The 17,976-nt window shown below is 47.1% G+C and overlaps 8 protein-coding genes across 8 annotated transcripts; 2 read left to right on the top strand and 6 right to left on the bottom strand.

The window, feature by feature from the left end:
• Nucleotide 1: 1 nt before the first annotated feature.
• F5891DRAFT_946243 (20S proteasome subunit) lies at nt 2–1,240 on the bottom strand (the record flags this gene model as incomplete). Its single annotated transcript, XM_041374665.1, has 7 exons — nt 2–138; nt 191–431; nt 483–512; nt 563–705; nt 755–823; nt 872–1,022; nt 1,079–1,240. 7 exons carry the CDS (start codon nt 1,238–1,240, stop codon nt 2–4), a joined length of 933 nt encoding a protein of 310 aa, XP_041229328.1.
• Nucleotides 1,241–1,459: 219 nt separating this feature from the next.
• F5891DRAFT_1208218 (cystathionine gamma-synthase) lies at nt 1,460–3,188 on the bottom strand (the record flags this gene model as incomplete). Its single annotated transcript, XM_041369109.1, has 11 exons — nt 1,460–1,513; nt 1,572–1,682; nt 1,737–1,790; nt 1,839–2,129; nt 2,177–2,253; nt 2,314–2,413; nt 2,470–2,505; nt 2,547–2,735; nt 2,806–2,853; nt 2,911–3,038; nt 3,086–3,188. The coding sequence occupies 11 exons, from the start codon at nt 3,186–3,188 to the stop codon at nt 1,460–1,462; spliced, it is 1,191 nt and encodes a 396-aa protein (XP_041229327.1).
• A 115-nt stretch (nt 3,189–3,303) lies between these two features.
• F5891DRAFT_1015067 (FAD/NAD(P)-binding domain-containing protein) lies at nt 3,304–5,333 on the bottom strand. The gene is made up of 3 exons (XM_041360852.1): nt 5,033–5,333; nt 4,803–4,977; nt 3,304–4,747 (listed from the first exon to the last, which is right to left on the bottom strand). The coding sequence occupies exons 1-3, from the start codon at nt 5,046–5,048 to the stop codon at nt 3,460–3,462; spliced, it is 1,479 nt and encodes a 492-aa protein (XP_041229326.1). The 5' UTR covers nt 5,049–5,333; the 3' UTR covers nt 3,304–3,459.
• A 1,488-nt stretch (nt 5,334–6,821) lies between these two features.
• On the bottom strand, nt 6,822–8,157 carry F5891DRAFT_1015046 (ubiquitin-conjugating enzyme/RWD-like protein). The gene is made up of 9 exons (XM_041360851.1): nt 8,044–8,157; nt 7,836–7,983; nt 7,650–7,733; nt 7,550–7,598; nt 7,470–7,493; nt 7,308–7,417; nt 7,177–7,256; nt 7,099–7,119; nt 6,822–7,050 (listed from the first exon to the last, which is right to left on the bottom strand). The coding sequence occupies exons 2-9, from the start codon at nt 7,899–7,901 to the stop codon at nt 7,008–7,010; spliced, it is 477 nt and encodes a 158-aa protein (XP_041229325.1). The 5' UTR covers nt 7,902–7,983; nt 8,044–8,157; the 3' UTR covers nt 6,822–7,007.
• A 1,453-nt stretch (nt 8,158–9,610) lies between these two features.
• Nucleotides 9,611–12,270, top strand: F5891DRAFT_52328 (uncharacterized protein). The gene is made up of 10 exons (XM_041372132.1): nt 9,611–9,909; nt 9,966–10,160; nt 10,215–10,294; nt 10,345–10,439; nt 10,492–10,616; nt 10,671–10,759; nt 10,810–10,922; nt 10,976–11,691; nt 11,741–11,910; nt 11,967–12,270. The coding sequence occupies exons 1-10, from the start codon at nt 9,769–9,771 to the stop codon at nt 12,103–12,105; spliced, it is 1,863 nt and encodes a 620-aa protein (XP_041229324.1). The 5' UTR covers nt 9,611–9,768; the 3' UTR covers nt 12,106–12,270.
• F5891DRAFT_1126746 (uncharacterized protein) lies at nt 12,168–13,302 on the bottom strand (the record flags this gene model as incomplete). The annotated part of the gene is made up of 4 exons (XM_041364123.1): nt 12,168–12,604; nt 12,660–12,995; nt 13,050–13,181; nt 13,236–13,302. The coding sequence occupies 4 exons, from the start codon at nt 13,300–13,302 to the stop codon at nt 12,168–12,170; spliced, it is 972 nt and encodes a 323-aa protein (XP_041229323.1).
• Nucleotides 13,303–13,634: 332 nt separating this feature from the next.
• On the top strand, nt 13,635–14,878 carry F5891DRAFT_1015010 (uncharacterized protein). Its single transcript, XM_041360850.1, has 3 exons — nt 13,635–14,526; nt 14,586–14,604; nt 14,659–14,878. Exons 1-3 carry the CDS (start codon nt 13,757–13,759, stop codon nt 14,689–14,691), a joined length of 822 nt encoding a protein of 273 aa, XP_041229322.1. The 5' UTR covers nt 13,635–13,756; the 3' UTR covers nt 14,692–14,878.
• On the bottom strand, nt 14,871–16,860 carry F5891DRAFT_1104449 (glycosyltransferase family 22 protein; the record flags this gene model as incomplete). Its single annotated transcript, XM_041363630.1, has 6 exons — nt 16,585–16,860; nt 16,430–16,534; nt 16,241–16,377; nt 16,026–16,184; nt 15,289–15,969; nt 14,871–15,234 (listed from the first exon to the last, which is right to left on the bottom strand). Coding segments are annotated over exons 1-6 (1,686 nt in total), but the record flags the coding sequence as incomplete, so codon positions are not given.
• Nucleotides 16,861–17,976: the final 1,116 nt, after the last annotated feature.

The raw sequence follows: 17,976 nt of genomic DNA, 5'->3' as shown, positions 1-17,976 counted from the left end.
ATCACGCCTGTGCTTGTGCTTCGGGAGGATTGGCTGAACTGTGTCCTTCCACACGTAAGTCATAGCCGTACCCATGACCAGGTGAGCCGGCAACATTTCCTGGTCCTTCATAGTGCAGCTTTGTGATATCATAGTTTCCTGAACATGAAAGTAAGTCACAGTGAACATAATAAATGACTTGCTAACGTACCGATGAACTTCCAGCCATCCTCCTTCACATGGTAGAGGTTGCAAGTGTTACCTGAGAACGCATCTCGGTGTCCAGCGGCATAGATACTTCGCCGTCCTAATTCTTGTGCTTCCTCGTCCGTAAGATCCCACCGATACCCCTGATCCAAGACACCATAGGCAAATGTGCTTCCCGATCCTACTGAGAACAGATCGCCTTTCAACCGCGTACCATCAGAGTCAACGTAGAATACTGCTGGACCCTTCAACATGAATCAGTTGTGGGTTATCCATATATTTACACTGGCACTAACGGTCTTGTCCCAGCCACAGATCATCGTACCCTAAAAACTGTTAACGGACTTAGTGGGAAACCTAGCATGTGAAGACTGACCATGCTTAAACCCATTCCCTTATAACTATACACAAGGTTGCTCAAGTACTTGCTAGCAGCTGATACTGATATCCGTTCGCGGTTTCTGAGTTCGTGCAATCGACAATGCATGCCAAGGTATGTTTCCCAGAACTGACAATCAGCTGGAGATGATACGTCAAAGCCAATAAATACAATGGGTCGATTTCATACCAGCACCGCCAGCCATCGTACCCAACAAGTATGGGTTGATCTCAATGACCTTCTTGACTGTTCCAGATGCTAAAGAACGTGTTAGAAAAGCAACAATGCTACCTGATATATACATACCGACGTAGCTTCCAGCGGTAGCACGCGAGTCGACAGCCACAATTACGCCGCCTTGGAATCTAAATGCAAGCGTGGTTGTTCCATGTTGGATCTTGATTCTGCAAGACGGGTCTGCATGATCATCGGTGTGTAGCCTCAAGAATGCGGCAGGCTGCGAGAGTTGCACGTAGTTTTTAATTGCACTGAGGACGATAATAGTAGACCCACGTCTGGAACAGATGGAACAACGAAGCCTGGCACTCCCTTTGCCAGGGTACCGAAGCCAGCCTCAGAACCCCACATTGCATCTGAGAAATCATTGTCCTCATCTATCGTTGATTTAGAAAGTCCTGCATTTGACCCTGAATAACGCTGTAAGATGGAGTTCATGGTAGTCGAATACAAGATGCTAATAACGTAGCTGACGCGGCTTGCGATCACTGTGACGCGTCCATGAATTGTGTACTGCTGTTTGGCAAAGCCTTCTGAAAATAATAAAGCCAAACTCATTTCCGACTCAAAGTTTGTACAGCCAATTTTCAGCTTCCAGACTTGTCACCCGGGATAGCTATGTTTCACAAATTGTATGACATCCATGCACTTTTCGCTCTAAATTCCTTTTGATATCTCCACAAGTGCTCTTCGCAAGTCGTCCTTCAGGTCCTAACATAAATGCGAATGCTCAACGAAAAGAAAACCAGTAAGGCACGCTGAGACTCACTGTCACTTCTTCTACACCAATGCTCAGGCGTATAAGAAGGGGATCTTCCTTCGGATCTGACTGGATGCGCTGCTCTACCAAAGACTCAACACCGCCAAGACTGGTTGCCGACTGAGGTATATCAGTCATCAATGCGCTCGCTGCTTCCTGATGGAAGTGTCTTACCACAAAATACTCCAGTGAGTGAGGCAGTTTCTCCGCGTACTCTTTCTTTGCAAGCTTTTATTCGAATGAGGACAGAATCGTGCATTGTGCACGTTTACGCACCAAGATCGAGAAACAGGCATTGAATCCACCTTCCATCTGTACTGAAGGGTTAAACCCATTGACATCAGTCTCCTGAAGGCTAGAGTGCCAAACTTTGGTGACCACTCCACCAGGAATACCATCGTATTCCTGACCCTCTGGAACAACGGCTCTGCTGAGCCATTGCGCGATTTCTGTGCCACTTGCCGATTGCCTTGGGATGCGCAGATGCATCGTTCGAAGGGATCGTAATAAAAGCCAAGATTCCAGGGACCCCATCATATTTCCCATGTACACACGGTCGTGCCAGAGCTGACAAAAATGGGCTTCAGTTGGTTTGGTAATTTTATAACAAATACCTGTGTGCGTTCAGCCTCAGTCTTGACGATAATAATGCCGCAGAGCAAATCTGAGTGGCCTCCAAAGTACTTGGTTCCTGTGACAGATCAAGATGATATCAATGGTCATGTCGTGCTTGGGATGGAAATTACTATACCGGAGTGAAATACGCAGTCTGCCCCCCATTTGAATGGGTATTGAAGAGGCGGAGGACCAAAGGTCGAATCTATCAATAACTTCCCTCCGACAGCATGGATCTTAGTGACGGAAAATGAGTGCCCCTGCTGATAATCTGTGTTCTTTCGAAATATACCTTGTCCGCATAATATTGAATGTTTCTGACAGGGATCTAGATCATCAATTTTTTTGAAACCAAAACAGCTCGGAGACTTGCCTCGATTCGCCCGTAGGGTTCAAGGGGCTCTCAAGCCAGCAGAGATCTCCCTCTCGGAATTCATCGTCTAGGCCAATAATCGGGGTATCGGTAAACCTTCCTTTGATGTAAGTGGATATGGAGCCGTGACAGCCCATATATCCTCCGGAAATTGCAATGCGTTTGGGTTTAAAGTGGACAAGCGCCTATCAAAACATAGAGTCACTTTGGTCAACTACCTGCATGCTGCATCGACATGATGTTATGGCAACTCACAGAAAATGCAGCAGCTAATCCTGACGCATAGGTGATTGCATGTCCTTGCTAAGGAGATAAGGCATGGATAAGGCATGTTCCAAATTTTCCTGCAATGAGACCTACATTCACTTTACTCAAGATCTGTTCCACTCTCGATGTGACATTTTGCGAATAGCGGGAATAGACATGTCTCTCGGGATCCATCGCTCCAAGCCTCTCAGGGCCTTCATAAGGCACAGCTCTTCGGAACGCTACATAGATGATGAACTGCTGCCCTAGCAAGTAGCGGAGAACTTACTCGTGGTGACAGAGATGGAAGGAGCCACTTCACTTCCTGGTCCATGATCACCATGAACGAGTTGTGTACCGCTGAGTTGGCATGTTAGGTTTTGGGGACTCATGCTAGTTAGTAGTAATGAGATGTCCGTGAGGTACCCAGAAATGACATCTAATTATACTATATGAAAGTGACTCACTCAGAGGTCAAGTGCTATTCCGACGTGCTGCCCGGCGGGCCGGAGGTTGATAGTGATCATGCGATCTCTTATAGAAGTAAGGGATACATTCCTTTACGATAGTAGTAGTATGCTGAGGTATAACAGTTGAGCTAACACTACCCAGTAATAATATTTGTTGGTTTGTACACGAGAGGCGTGTCGCATTGCGCTATAATCACAATTTTCCCAATGAGTTCTTTGGAGTCCTGGCGTAATCAACCACACGATACATCAACTCTACCCAGTCCTGCACCCCATTCTTCCCGACGTCTCTCAACCACTCAATTGAATCTCCCGACTTCTCCAAATCTTCCCATGTAGACCTCATTTCCTGAGTCAGATTGTATAATTCTTTCTCCCACTTTGTGACTTTGATGAGCGGAGTCCCCGACCCCATGCCCTGCGCAAATTGATACATTGCGTCTCGATAATCCCACTGGTCTTGCTTGTTAAATAGAAACCAGGCCTTGGCGACGGCTAGAGGTGTTGAAGCACCAGCGCGTTTAATTTTATCACCGCGAGTGATGATATCGACCGTTTCTGCGATAGGATCTAGAGATGAAGGATCGGAAAATGCTCGCACAATCGCATGCGCTTGAGCCTCCATGAGTGGAAACGGCACGACCCTTATGAGCAGGCCCATGAAGGCGATCGACGAGATAGGATACAGTGATTGAAGCGGAAATAAATGCTTTGCAAGGGGGAACACGTGGTGAGTTGAGTTGAAAAGCTTGCCGGGAAGTAATGGAGGGAAGTCCGGTGGTATATCGTTGATGATCATGGATGCTCCCTCCAAGAAGGGGAAATGCATACGGAATCCGGTTGCCAGAATACAGTAGTCGATATTATCTTCCGTCGTGCCGTCGTCAAAAACTACTTGTCCGTCAGCCTTGAGTTCGATAAGCCGACCTCTCCGGATGAGATTTTCAGGGTCGTTCTTCTCTGTGCCAGGGATCGTGACAGAATGAATAACCACCGAGGAAACTGTGCACATCTCAGCAGCGATGTCGTCACCGCTGGGTCCGCCTCCAACAACAAGTATTTTGTCCCCAAGAAAATCAGGTTTTCTATACCATGCAGAGTGAGAGGCTCTACCACGCTTCATCCAATCTGCCAACCCTGGCAGTTCTGGTATGCGGGGTAAGTGATAGTGTCCATTTGTGACGATCAAGTGGTCATATGCAAAGTGTCCGCCATCCGAAAGGGTTACTATCCACTGAGTTGATTCCCATCGTGCATCTAATACTGCGGTATCGAATTTGATGAGGGGCATAAGATTGGAGTATGCAGCATACGATTCAAGATACGTTCGCACTACATGCGCTGGCGGAAACAAAGGAGTCTCTGGCGGAAAGGAGTAGCTGGTATATGCCATGATAGGATGAGGTATATTCGTGGTTAATGAATCATAAAGAGGCGTCACAGGAGCATTGTAGTCGTCAACAACCGGCGGTGAAGGCAGCCTGAACGGGATAGTGCTCAGCAACTGTTGATGTTTTTGGAGCAGTGTGAACTCACCATATTCCCCCAACCTTTTCCCGGGTCTCGTACGCGATGACCGACCATTTCCCTGACTTGAAGTAAGCGGACTCTGATACGACTTTCAGAGCAGCAAGACCTCCCGCTCCCGCTCCAATGATACATATCCGCTTCTCACACTGCAAATTATATCGCAGCAAGTCTGGAAGAACACCTTAAAGAAAAGCAATTAAACGTCAAACAAATTTGAGAGCGATAGAGCAAAGTACTTGGCAGTATCTCCATTGACAGCGGATATGGCAGTTGTAGATATCAAGACGTCCGGCGATTATAGTGAGCACAACCGAGTATCAAAATGTGGGAGTGAAATATATAAAAAGAATGCGTAAATTTACCGCACGGCGCCTAACGCTGGGTTTGCGGCTTGGTCTAGCTAAGGTGTTGGAGGCCGCGCTGTAGCGCGACATGTAACACTGTAACTGGCATTGTGAAAGCTGCGGGAGCCGTTCGGGTCGCTTGGACACTATGGATTAGTAGATTGACTGTTAGGAAATCCGTGGGAGACTTGGAGGAGGGCGACTATATGGCGGCGCCAGTGCCAGAATTGGTACATTAATATTCACCGCACTTACGCCAAGTTCACTACCAGACTCCAGTACGTAACATATTACCGGGGAGTGGTTATAACAACAGATAACAATCCACCCCGCAGATAATTTTTACAGTGCTAAAAACCACATTGTTTGCCGAATTCACCATTTAGCAAATGGGCACGTTCTGCGGCTACTCCACCGGCAGTTTGTACCGGTTTCTCCATCAGTGGCCGCGTGGATCCCACTTGAAGTTCCGTCAGTTGATCGATATAATTGGACAGATCTAACGTGGTTCGTAAACCTAGCGAAAATGTTACTCACCACCGCCAACATACAGCGTGCGCCGCCACCGTTGCGACTTGTCCGCTTGTCCATAATGCACGCATCCACACAAAACCCACTTAGGCGCCAAACTCTCGTTGTTGTCGTCTGCTATCTCACGCTAACCAAAACCACTTCCTTGAGCTCCCACTTCATCTCCGTCTGAATCTTTCGGGTTATAGATCGACTTCGTTTATTGTTCCAAGCGTCCGCAGTTGCTACGGAAGAACATGTCACTGACACGCACTAATTTAGACAGTTTTGTGAGACTGCTTGTGGTTTGAGCATTGCAACACCTTGAAATTCAGATCAAAACGCGAGCACACCCCGTGAACTTACGGATGTGTCCGTTGGTTTAGCACGGACAGGAAGGCACGCAAGGTATTTGGGTGCTGTGGAGATCGTGGTCAGGACATAGTAATACATGGGGCGTGAGATAAAGGGGTATAGAACATTCAAAAGAGTTATTCGGATCTTGAAAAGTCTTCAAGTGCCGGATCAAAAGGTTTGCGGAGTTGTGAAAGGTGCACGTTACTGTGATGGCTGGCAGAGAAATATCACGACGACTCATGAACCCGGTGACTGCTCAATCCGACGTCCAGTCTGCATTGGGTAGGGATGAATCAGAGCATGCGCTTGGAATTAATCGATCGAGAATCAGAGATCCTGCGGGATGAGAGAAAAATGACCTTGGTTTAGTACCGTCTGACGGTGGAGGCTGGTTGTGGGAATATACATACCTACTAGTAGATCCGGCAGTGGCGTTGACGGTTGACGCTGCACTCGGAGGTTGCTTGGAGGTTAGCGAATTCTCTGAAGGGGTACAACAGTGAGACTCACAGCTGCAAGTTTAAGCGTGAAAGTACACGGTGATAAACCGTGAAAGATTGCCGCATCTGTCGACAGATTTGGCAATTATTTTCGACTGGCGACTCGAATAGAGCTGACAGAAGTGACCGATGAACTACATGTCAATCGGTGAATACAATGTCTTGCGAGTCGTTGAAAATCACCTGCTTCCCACCGGTCACTAAGTGGCTAATTACCGATTCACCAGCTTGCATAGGACATTTGGCGGCCTCGGAGAGGCACGCGATGGCAAGACTCACGAGGAACACCTGCAAGAAATATTATGTAATCAGGGGCACCCTTTTGTGGTTGTACCGTACGGCAAGAATTTTCCAAAGCATTCCTCGGACGCACATGTAAGTCCGCCATCTTTGCACCCATCAAGGTCAGTAAGGCCAGGAGCAGGAGATAATGTAAACATCGCTAGTTGAGATTCTGATGTTCTCATTGCAGAGATAACTACAGACACATAACTATTGCTTTATTTCGGTATATTCTCCCGGGCTTGCTGCCGAATTCTTCGCCTACGGATGACGATCAGCCGGTATTTCAAATGTTTCGCGATAACTTACTCGTAGGCAACCTTGTCGTTTCTTCGGGAGAGATAAACCGTATTCCCATGCAATATAGACCAGTGAAAAAATACGTACTTGAACATGGTGTAGGCGTCGCTTTGCGCCGGATCGTTTACATTCGGATCATCCAAAAGATCTTGAATGCCCAGGAGAATCTAATGACATGAAAATCAGATGGATATCATGGACACTAACACTCCACGAACTTGTTTTATGGTGATTGCTGGTTTCCATGACTTTTCTTCGTCAAGGATGGAAAGACAGACAGTTCCTGACGGGTAGACATTTGGATGAAAGAGAGGGGGCGTGAATTTACCTGTGCGCCATACACTCATATTTAAGCGAATGTCAGGTTTGGTTGTACGTACACTTCGGTGGTTTAGACGGATAATCTACACGATTATGATTAGTCAGTGGCGATAATCCAGAAATACAAAGGGTGAATCACCTTCGGGGAAGGTCATGGTAAGCTTGAAAAGACCACCTTCCCAAGGCGTCTGTTGGCGTAGTAATGAGTAAATGAGGCGCATGTTGTGTTTCAGACTTACACCAGCCTTTCCAGGAATACCCACTTCCCACTCCATGAGGTTCATGGAGCCATCTGCAGTTTTCACCGGCTTCGCATAGAATCCCTAAAATATCGAAGTAAATATTTCAATTGAGCAAGTGGCGCAAGATAACGAGTCGAAATGAAAGGGCTTCATTCAAATGCATAGAAAAAGTGGGGAACTTACGAAGGGATGGTCCTTTCTCCATTGCTTGCGCTCCTCGGCAAGACGTGGTCTACAGATTCCAGACATGGTAGGCGAGAATTAGGGTACGGACAACCGTCAAGGGGACAATAAACAGTTTCCCAGAGGAACGCCATGGAAAGAGCCAAGCCTGAAAGGATCGGGTGCGATCTGCTTAGTCATCTGCACAAAATTGTAATCGTGAACCTACTACTTCGTTTACGAACGGTGTTCAACGTTAACGTTCAATATCACGTTCGGTTGAATCGGTTCCAGGACGAACTCTTCCACGACGTAATGTTAACCCTTGATCTAGACGACCCTACTACGCACGCCGTTATCGCTTCTGATGGTCACCAAACCATCAAAGGTTGATGGCGATTCTACTAAGACACAGATTTTGTGATTCGGATTCATGGTGGATAAGATGCTGAAACTTGAAGTTCAATCGACACGTGGATCAATCAGCGCTGTGTACTGAGCGCGATCCCTCGACACGGCGCAGGCCGCAAAGAGGCATGCGTAAATTTTCAAGGCACGTTGCTGGTGAGTTTTCAATATGCTAACTAGTCTAAGACTTTAAGTTAAACCATCGTAAGTTCGTAACCCTATTGAATGTGGCATGTGACGAGTCAGACCGAAGTACTTCTCAATGATAATTTTCATGTTCCCAAAGTGTACGCCACCAGCTGATGGATATAATGCGCTTCCCGCATGGAAGATGCCACACTAGGCTAGGTGGAAAGTTCCTGAGCGGGCTTGGAGCAAGTCTCTGGAGAAGCGAAGGTGAAACGCCCCCCATGATGACGGTATTTAATCATTTTGCTGTCATCCGAACACTGACAGCATCCACGGGGTACAGCAGTAGAGTTTGACGGCCATTTCCCAAGAGTTCTTACTCCTTTCGAGCTCTTTAGACGATGATCGTGTGATCATTTCCAGGGATCATCCGAGAGATTACACTCGCATCTGACGCGGGGCACACAGCAATCATCGTGTCATAACACAATTACTGTTATGTCTAGTTGCGATGGTACATTGCAGATTGGCAATTACTGGATATTTTCGTCACTCGATTAGTACTTTCAACAGCTGCTCACTGATTGAGCTCCGGGTCTTCGATGCAGCTCGGCAGTTAGCCGTGGACCTCGAGGTTCTGATGTTCTCACACATGTCAAGCTCCTCAAGTTTCAGCACTACAGGTATACTCAGCCGCGAATGGCATTAATAATTGCAATGGAATTGGTACCTTAAACAGTGATGCGGCATAGGGCACAGACTACTTGTCACAGAAATGCCACTTACGCTGTATGAAATGTGGCCATTCCGATAGCACTCGCCATGAAGGAAGACGTTAACTTGCTGTAGAGACTCGAGCTTGCAAATATGTCTCATCCCAAATTAGGAAGGCTAGGTCCGCGGAACAACTGCCCTCCTGGGCTTAGCCACGCACACATGTATGATAATCGTTTCTCATTCGAGCCGAGTCTACATCCTTCTTTGGTAATAATCTCTGCCACTATCACGACGACGATTCAAATAGGTGGCAAGCGGCAGATCAAGTTTGCTTAATAAGCGAGGTGCTGTTCAAGCTAAAGTTAACAAAGGACATGCGTTAATGATAATCAGCACCATATAATCATGCAGCGCGAATTCCATGCTTTCTCTCCAATACTTAAACACTCCCCACCGTGTTCACACTCTACTGAACTCCCTCCTATAGTTTTCTTCAAAAGACCGTCCTTATCCTTGTTCGGTAGTGTATAGCTACCCTGCGGAGTGCCCTGAGTAACTATTCCGAGGACGCCCTGTCCCCCGGCGGTCCACGGCCCTGTGACACCCTTTTCAATGACGTCTCCAAAGCGACTTCACTTGTGTGAGTTGGCGCTGCTGACTACGTTTGTACTTTGCTGATGTTCTTGATGTCGTAGACCTAATGAAGAGACCCAAATATGAAGATGCCCAAGGCTCCGAATCCCTACTAGTAGAAACTCAGGACACTAAACCAAGTAGGTCGAGAGCCAGGAAAGGAGGGCTCTCCCTCTTACCCACCATTAGCTTGGATGTTCTTTTCGAAGTAAGTTTCACTCCCTGCGCATATACATCCAGCTCAGACATTATCTATCGCAACAGATTTTCGGGTTCCTGAAACCGCTTGACCTCCTCAATCTAGCTCGTACCTCTAAAGCTTTTCGGAATTTACTTATGCGAAAATCGAACGCTTTCATTTGGAGAGCCTCGCGGTCACTTATCCCGAACCTCCCCGAATGTCCACCAGATCTGAGTGAGCCACAGTACGCTTGCCTTGCATTTGATCCACACTGTTACGTGGGTCATCTTCCATAATTTTCATAAAGACATCCTTCAACACGAAACGTACAGAATTGTCGTGGAATCGGTTTCAACATCATCTGGCAGTTTCGAGCAAAATATTGCGGGCCGTGTCTGAGAATCCATATAAAGTGCGAAGTTCCCTTGCACGTTCTTACTCTAAATAAACATTATATTTCAGTATGGAGCCAGCATATTCAAAACCCGTCGTCACTCAGCTCTGTCCAAACTTAAATGAGCTTCTCCCAACATATATATTCCGTGACTTGCGCTTACGTATGAGTACCATATGTCATGCACCGGTCCGGTTGATATTGATAACGGATAGGGTTCACGGAGATGATCCAAACATCACAGTACGAGGCTCTCAGCCTTCGGCTCAACGGCTTGGATTGTGCCGAACAAACGCTAGTCATCGAAGAAACAAAGAAGGTCGTGCGTGCTATTCGCGAGGTACGCCACATTTCACTCGCGGGTTTCAAAATCGTAAATGATATGGCCTTGAAGCATGCTGATGCTTGCAAAGCATGGCTCTCTGGAGTCAACAGGGCCCGATCTGATGAGTTACACCAGATACGAGAGGGCCGAAAACGAATGTAAGATCAACCGTAAGCTAATACACATGTTGGCTAACATCCGATTCTAGCATCAAGGAATGGTTAGAAACAGAAGGGTGGAAACCTGAGATCGATTATCATACTTGGTGGAAAATATCCAAACATCGTGCCATCAAAGATTCGCGGCCTCTTACTGTTCGAAGTTGGTGTAATCATTCTTTTTTCAAGTTCTGTGTGAATGATTTGATCTCACAGTTTGGAGCCGCATCCGCCCAATTCTAACGGAATTTATGTCAGAAATGCGGACCATCCGCATGGAAGAAACGCTTTATAATTCTCGTCGGAGGATTCTCCTCCAGGCATGGAACGACTTCTTGGCTGAACCTGCATCATTTCCAAACACTGATGTCGACGTATTACCTCATGTCGCTGACGTTGCGCGGTTCAAACCTTTCGACGACATCATCAAATTACCTGCCCATGTCGTAGTAGAGCGTGATACCTTTTTACCGGCTTTTGTTGCTCTCCCTAACCTAGTGAGGAACTGGCGGAGACAGGTCGATCAACAGCTCGCTGCAATCATCACGAATGGGTATCCAAAGGAATATGGGCCAGTTGGAGACATTCGCCAACTTGCAACCAGTGTTTTTGTCTGCAACGCATGCGAACAGCTCTTCTTCTGGATTGATGCTGTTGCACACAACTGCAGCCTTGATTTTCCAAGGGTCCCAAGCAAAGAAAGGAATGATTCTTTTAAGGAACAAGTGGCTCGCATCGCGTATTATTCGCTCGGTTCTTCTCCATGGTCTCCGAAATTCAGGTCTTCTACAGTACTCGCCATTCACGTCATTCACAGTTGCTGTCAGGATCCTCGGACTGCTACACTTGCACATATGGACAGCACAAGCACCCCGTTTTACTGTTTCGCATGTCATCCTGATGGAAAGACTGTCATGCATTGGAGGAAGGGTGTATGTTCTGTGTTCTTGATTTCACTTTCGGTACCTGAAACCTTTGCAGCTCGAACACAATCACTTACACAACAGTCAAGCTTCCGAAGGTTGCAAGTCGCGACTGCAATCGCAACTCCTATCTGGGAAGCCGCCAAGAACATATCGGTGCCTTCTATGTCGACGAAGTGTAGGTGCTGGTAGGCTTCTGCGAAGCATAGCTTGCCACATTGAGGAACAGTAAGTGACACACATTGTCTCATGATCGGGTTGGTATCAAACTTTCATATCCATAGGCATGGCATAAGCATTTTGAATATTCATGAAGGAATCCATTATGTGAAAGAGATAGATTCTATCCCAGACCCTGTTACACTGTCATGGAACAATGGACCTGTCGTGGCGACCTGGTCAGAGCAAAATTCATACTTGTGATGTATTCTATGCATTATTCTGTGTACAGCAGTTGTTAATATCATGTCCAATTCACCGGAATGTTATGTAACAGTGACAATCTGACCCCTACCATCTTTGAGTATGACCAATTCACACTCGATTTTGTCCCCCGTATCAAGACAAATGACCTCAGTAGGATCTATGGATGAGGTTTTTATTTGGCGTTTCTCAAAGAACGAGCGGCCAAGCACGACGTCAAAGTGTGGCTCCTCGGATAAGAAAACAGGGACAGAAACGGTCTTTGACTTGCTGGGTTGCAGGTTATTCAAACTTTGTGCTGCGTTTGAGACGTCGTTAGTTTGTGTGCCATCAGTGAAATCTGCAGCTGTCTTCAAGGTGATCGGCCATTTGCCAAGGTTGATGAGGCCACTGTAGCCATAGTGCCCTGGTGCTGCGTCTCCTGGAATAAACCCATGCCTCAACGCAAACTTGCGTGAGATGTAGACGTGACGGTAACCGTTCTTTAGGAGCATGCGAACTATAAAGATATTGAATTTCAATGTGCGTGCAAGACCCAACAAGCGCTTTCCTACCGTTGTCGACTGGGCCAATAGTGCCCAAAACAGTACGTACACCGTTTTCGCTATGAAATCTCTCAAAATCTCTTCTGTGCTTCGCAACCCCTGAGATCCCTTCGGCATCTGGTGGTGCCCTAGACTTGTGGGACTTGGCGCTCCGCGCTGACCGAGGACGGGGAGAATTTACACGTGTAGAGCTGAATAAGTAAAATGATGGGTTGCAATACGCAGGTGGCTCTGGGAGTTGGGCTGCGGGATCGTGAACGTGCAGTGTTGGTGTTATGTCGGATGTAGGCTGTTGGGACGTAGAAGGTGCTTTATGCCTCCACACAAAAATGGTGTAGTCACTTTCTGTATAAGGTATTTTAGTAAGGAAGGGGCGGGTGGATGCAGAGGGATTAAAACCATCATCCAAATTCCACATGGTGTCATTCCAATTGTACTTGATCCAACCAGGACCAACGCGATTTCCGTGAAAACCCGTGTTCGACTTCCTTGAAAGCTTATTATACAATTGCTGTATAGTATCATCCTTGACTGATATATAGATATATGATCAGCTTCGTCATGTCATATCGCTGAAATGCTTACGAGAGTGGATGAGCGCGAAAGAAGATGTGGGCGTATGGATATTGAATACAGGGGGAGAGACGGACATATCGAGATTGATGAACACAATTAATAGGACTGGTACTGGTGTATATGGAAGGCGGGCGCCCCGCGCCAAGGATCCAGGTATGCGGTTACTGTGGTGGTGGTGGTGGTGGTGGTGGTACAGCAGTGTACTTCCACATTTTCTCACGACAGTGTACGTCTTCCGATTTCCGACAGTATTCCGCTCAACCAGCTAACTGTCCGCTGATCAGAGATATATATATATAATGGACGAGTCGGAATAATTAAACATCCAGTGTAAATCCAGTGTTCAACGTGTAGAGAGCATGCGAGTGAGAGGCACCCGGAAAGTTGCAAGCCCAAGCTTCGGCCGATTCAGCATTGCCGCGCCATTGACACAACAATCCCGTTTTGGTTGAGCACTTTCTCTTGCACACAACATCAAGCCCTCCCTCTCAAATTACTGGCCAGGCTAGACGCTCGAAGGAAAGACACTTATGTCTTTCCTACCACGTCTTTTCAAACCGCCAGCGGTGAACTGTAGAGCATATTCTTCTTTTTTCTCGTCTAAACCAGGCGGAGGTCGATACTTCAATTCCGCTAAACCTCCCAAGCCTGTCGTTTCTTCTAGCAGAGCGAAGGTTGATAATGGAAACACCAGCGTCGCACCCAGTGATGGAACGACCAGCTCTGGGAATGGGAACGGCAAGATGAAGGTCGGAGGTGCAGATGAAACTCCTTCGATTCCAGCTTCGAACACAGTCGACGCAGCACGAAGTAACCCTTCCCTACCATTCACATCGCAGACTTCGGCATTTTCAAGCCAATTCCACCACCAAGTTCATCCCACAATATCGTCACAGGATTTCAATCTCCACCAATTTTTCTCGTTGCACCGACCGCTTCTGCTCTTATCTCAACCGCCATCTACCATCTTTGAGTCTGCGCCCCAGGACGCACCTCTCTTTCAGTCACTAGAAGAGATTCCAACGACTCAATTGCAGTCAGGGCAATTTCCTACCCTCGACGAGCCGCCAGAATCCTCGTTTGAGACTGATGCTGATGCCGCCAGGCAGCTTGGTCATGCATTGGTCATGAATCGCGTGGGTGGAATAGTATCCTGGCAAAACACCCTGGCAAAACTTGGTTTGGGTGAGGAGACCGCAGAGGGTAGCGCGGTTAACGCGAAAGAGTCTGCACAGGAGTGGGTCACTATCTACGCTGATAGCACAAAGCGTAAGAAGCGAAAGAAGATGAAGAAGCACAAGTATGTTTCATATTCCAATGTGAAGGGATGGTAGACTGACTGATCACTCTCCTATTTAGGTTGAAGAAGCGTCGCAGAGTCAGTCATCTCCCTTCAGATCAACTTCCTTGCTAACATATGTTGTCATCACAGCTCACTCGCATGCAACGCCAGAATGCAAAGTAGATGATCTCCAGCGGACATTTGGCCACCTAGCACACCGTGATGTAGCCGTATTAATTTCTCAGATACATCTTTTACATCCTGAATTGCACTCCTCAATCAATCATTATTGTCATGTTCAATCATATGCGTTAGACGATTTATGATCTTTTTTCTGTGGCTGACTCAGGATGAATTCAACCGATATGTTTCCAAATCCGAACTGCGCCCCTTCTCTGACCCTCTCCTTCCCACTCAAACCCACCCTTCCACACCTCTTCGTAACCCTGATTTTGGAACAGGTCCAACACGCCCGGCTCCCGTAGAAGCGCGCCAAACAGTACTATATATTGTGGCCACTCATGTCGCCAGCCTAAATCCCAAGATCGTGAACTTTGTTCAACAACCTGAAGTGTTTCCACGAATGTGACGTTTGGTACTGATGAAGCGAAGGCTGAAGGAGGGTACGAAGTGTCCACATGCGATGGAAAATGTGTTCGCATATATTCCAAAGGTGCTTCAAAGAAGATATCTGTCTGGTCCTTGTAGTCGCTAGGATGTTGAAGTCTGAGTGCAAACTATCAAGCCCAAGCGAAAATTATGACAAGGATGATCATTTACCCCAGTGGTGGCTCACACCCAAGAGCCCACATTCTCCCGGGTGCTGCGAGGTCGGGCCGGTGAAGGTAGGCCTGCCACGGGGTCGAATGACAAGGTGTCAAGAACCCCACGGACGTCAGGTTCTCGGGAGGCAAGCTCCGCAAATACGACATGACTTTTATTTGTCCTACGCAATGGAAGAACACCACGTATATCGAGGCTGGGACGGCCAATAAAAGAAGGCACAGATCTCGAGTGCGGATTGGGAGCGAGAAGGTTTTGGCTATTGCGTTCTTTCTCTTTTCCCGGGGAGCTTTGACCTCGGTTTTCGCGCTGCGATGATACAGTTCCACTAGGGATCTTGATGCAAAGATGTGTAACATCGGCAGGAGTGGGTGGAGAAAACGCCATTCTTTATGTCCAACAAATGAGAATACCGTCAATGTCCAAAAGATACAACCGAGCATTGTCTTTGGTTTTTTCTCGTCATTCTTCACTGCGAGGAGCATACCATGCAGCACGAACGGCAAGGATGTTGAACAGAGAATCGGAAGTGCCTGAGACAGGTAATAATGCCAAGGGCTGGAGCCGTAGAACAAAGATACAGGCGATGCATTGACTCGCAGAAAATTCAATAAACTCAGCGCAGGTCTGCCATAAAAGGCTGAATCGAGCGCAAAGACTGCCAGGATAGTCCCAGTTCTGTGGAAAATCCTGAGTTGGTAATTGCTTCGCGCAGATGGACGAAGACAGCTAACCCAATGACGCAACAATCGCGAATGAGGCTGGACCCCCGACTCAGGCGGTGCCCGAGACGCAGGAAGAGAAGGCCAAACATGTAGACCCAGATTATAGCATTGGTCGGTCTGATCGCGCACGCCAGCGCAGCAAACACAATGCACATGCGCGTTCTAGTCCTGTTCCTTACGTATGAGATGTTTTGTCATAATAACAGCCAGTTCGAGTGACTGACGACTGCACCTGCATGGACTGCGCATTGTTCCAAGGATAGTAGCTTAGTGCAGCTGTCGTCAATGATGTTTCGAGGGAATTCGACATGGAACGTGAAAGTGACAACGAGTGGAATAGAGATGTCAAGGAGACAAAGTACTGTAGAAGACCACTTCAGTCGTCAATTACGCTCAAATTCGAGGAATCGCACAGCGGTTGGCACAAACGCATCGTTGAGAATTTGTCTTGTAATTTCACAAATCCATATATCTGTGATGGCAGCCAACAAACCATGGACGATGCGTGGGCCTGTTATCTGACCTGTCGAATGAAGATGAAGAATGGCAGAATAAACAAGATGCTCACGAGTAGCTCAGGGTATCTTGCATCAAGTCCCAGCGTCTTGATAATCCAAAAGGGAGGCATATTCAACGCAGGGTAGATGATGCTCCGAAGTGGTACTGGGCTAACCCACTCCCACGTGAGGTGTCCATATCCAAAGACGTAGTGGTGGGCGGGTTCTAACGCCTGGAAGTACTCATCTGGCTGGAAGAATCCTTGAGTGCTAAGAGCGATTGCGACGCGAAGAACCAAGGCCGATGCCATAGGTTTGGGCGTAGGCACGTGGATGATACGAGTTTGGCGTAAACATTGACGTGGGAAACCACCATATAGTTTCCAAACTGGTGACTTCGTTAGGGGTGAGTTGCTCTTCCCCTTCCATGACTATCTCATATCCGTTATGTGTCTTCCTTGAGAGTCGCAATCAAGGGAAATTACCTCCTGGTCACCCCTTCTGTCACATTGTGAGGGAGACTATTCACAGTATCATTATTTACCTTCCTATCTTGCATCACATGGCGAGGAACACACTTGAAATCCCCAACGAAGTTACAGTGAAGCAAAGGGCTCAGGAGATCATCCAATATCTGCAAAACACATGCCCCACATTTTCCAGCAGTGACTCTCCTGTGATGCATTCAACATTTGTTGATGTGCATGCATACTCTGGTTGTCATGGTGGCAAAGGTCCAAAGGACACTCGGAAACACATTTATGTTCAGAAACACTTGGTCGATAATTGGATGAAAGGGTCTGCAGGCACGCGACCATTTTACATCTAAGCACCTTCATCTCTAGCCTAATTGCTATTGTCACCAACCACATCATCAGCCATAGTCTCACCATCTTCATTCGGCTTTGCTTGATACGTGGTCTCATCACTGTGGTCAAACTTGCATTCAATCCAGAGAAGATTAATGTGAAGCCTGAAGCTCATGGTTCTCCATGTTCATTGGAAAATTTCCTCTCGCAATGGAATGGTTGGCTTGTGTTCAACTCACTTGGTACTACTTGGGTTCACCACAAGGCACTGCCATACCACGAATTGTGCAATATAGTATTTTCAGATAGAGTCACCACTTTTTCTCATTCTGGCTTAGGGCACAGTAGGCATCCATATTCATTCAATTTCATTGAAAGCTAATCGTCATATTCTTTCTGGATTTGTCTAGTTCGAAATCTTGAACGATTGGCTGCTGGAGATTGGACAGCATGGAATGAATACCCATATCCTAGTGGCCTCTTTGATGTGTTCCGACTGCATTCCTTATGAATGTGGGATTCCGAAATAGACTCCAAACCTCGGAAGATGATAGAGACGGACATTAGATAAAGGCAGAATGTGGATGGTACATGCTCCTGGCCCTGGGTGAGTTGACAGGGCAAAACAAGCAGACTTGGAGTGGTGTCTCGATG

This window comes from Suillus fuscotomentosus (genome assembly GCF_016647785.1).
Source record: "Suillus fuscotomentosus strain FC203 chromosome Unknown F5891scaffold_11, whole genome shotgun sequence".
Lineage (NCBI taxonomy): Eukaryota > Fungi > Basidiomycota > Agaricomycetes > Boletales > Suillaceae > Suillus > Suillus fuscotomentosus.
Note: the sequence above shows the minus strand (reverse complement) of the source record. Positions and strands in the feature narration are given on the sequence as shown.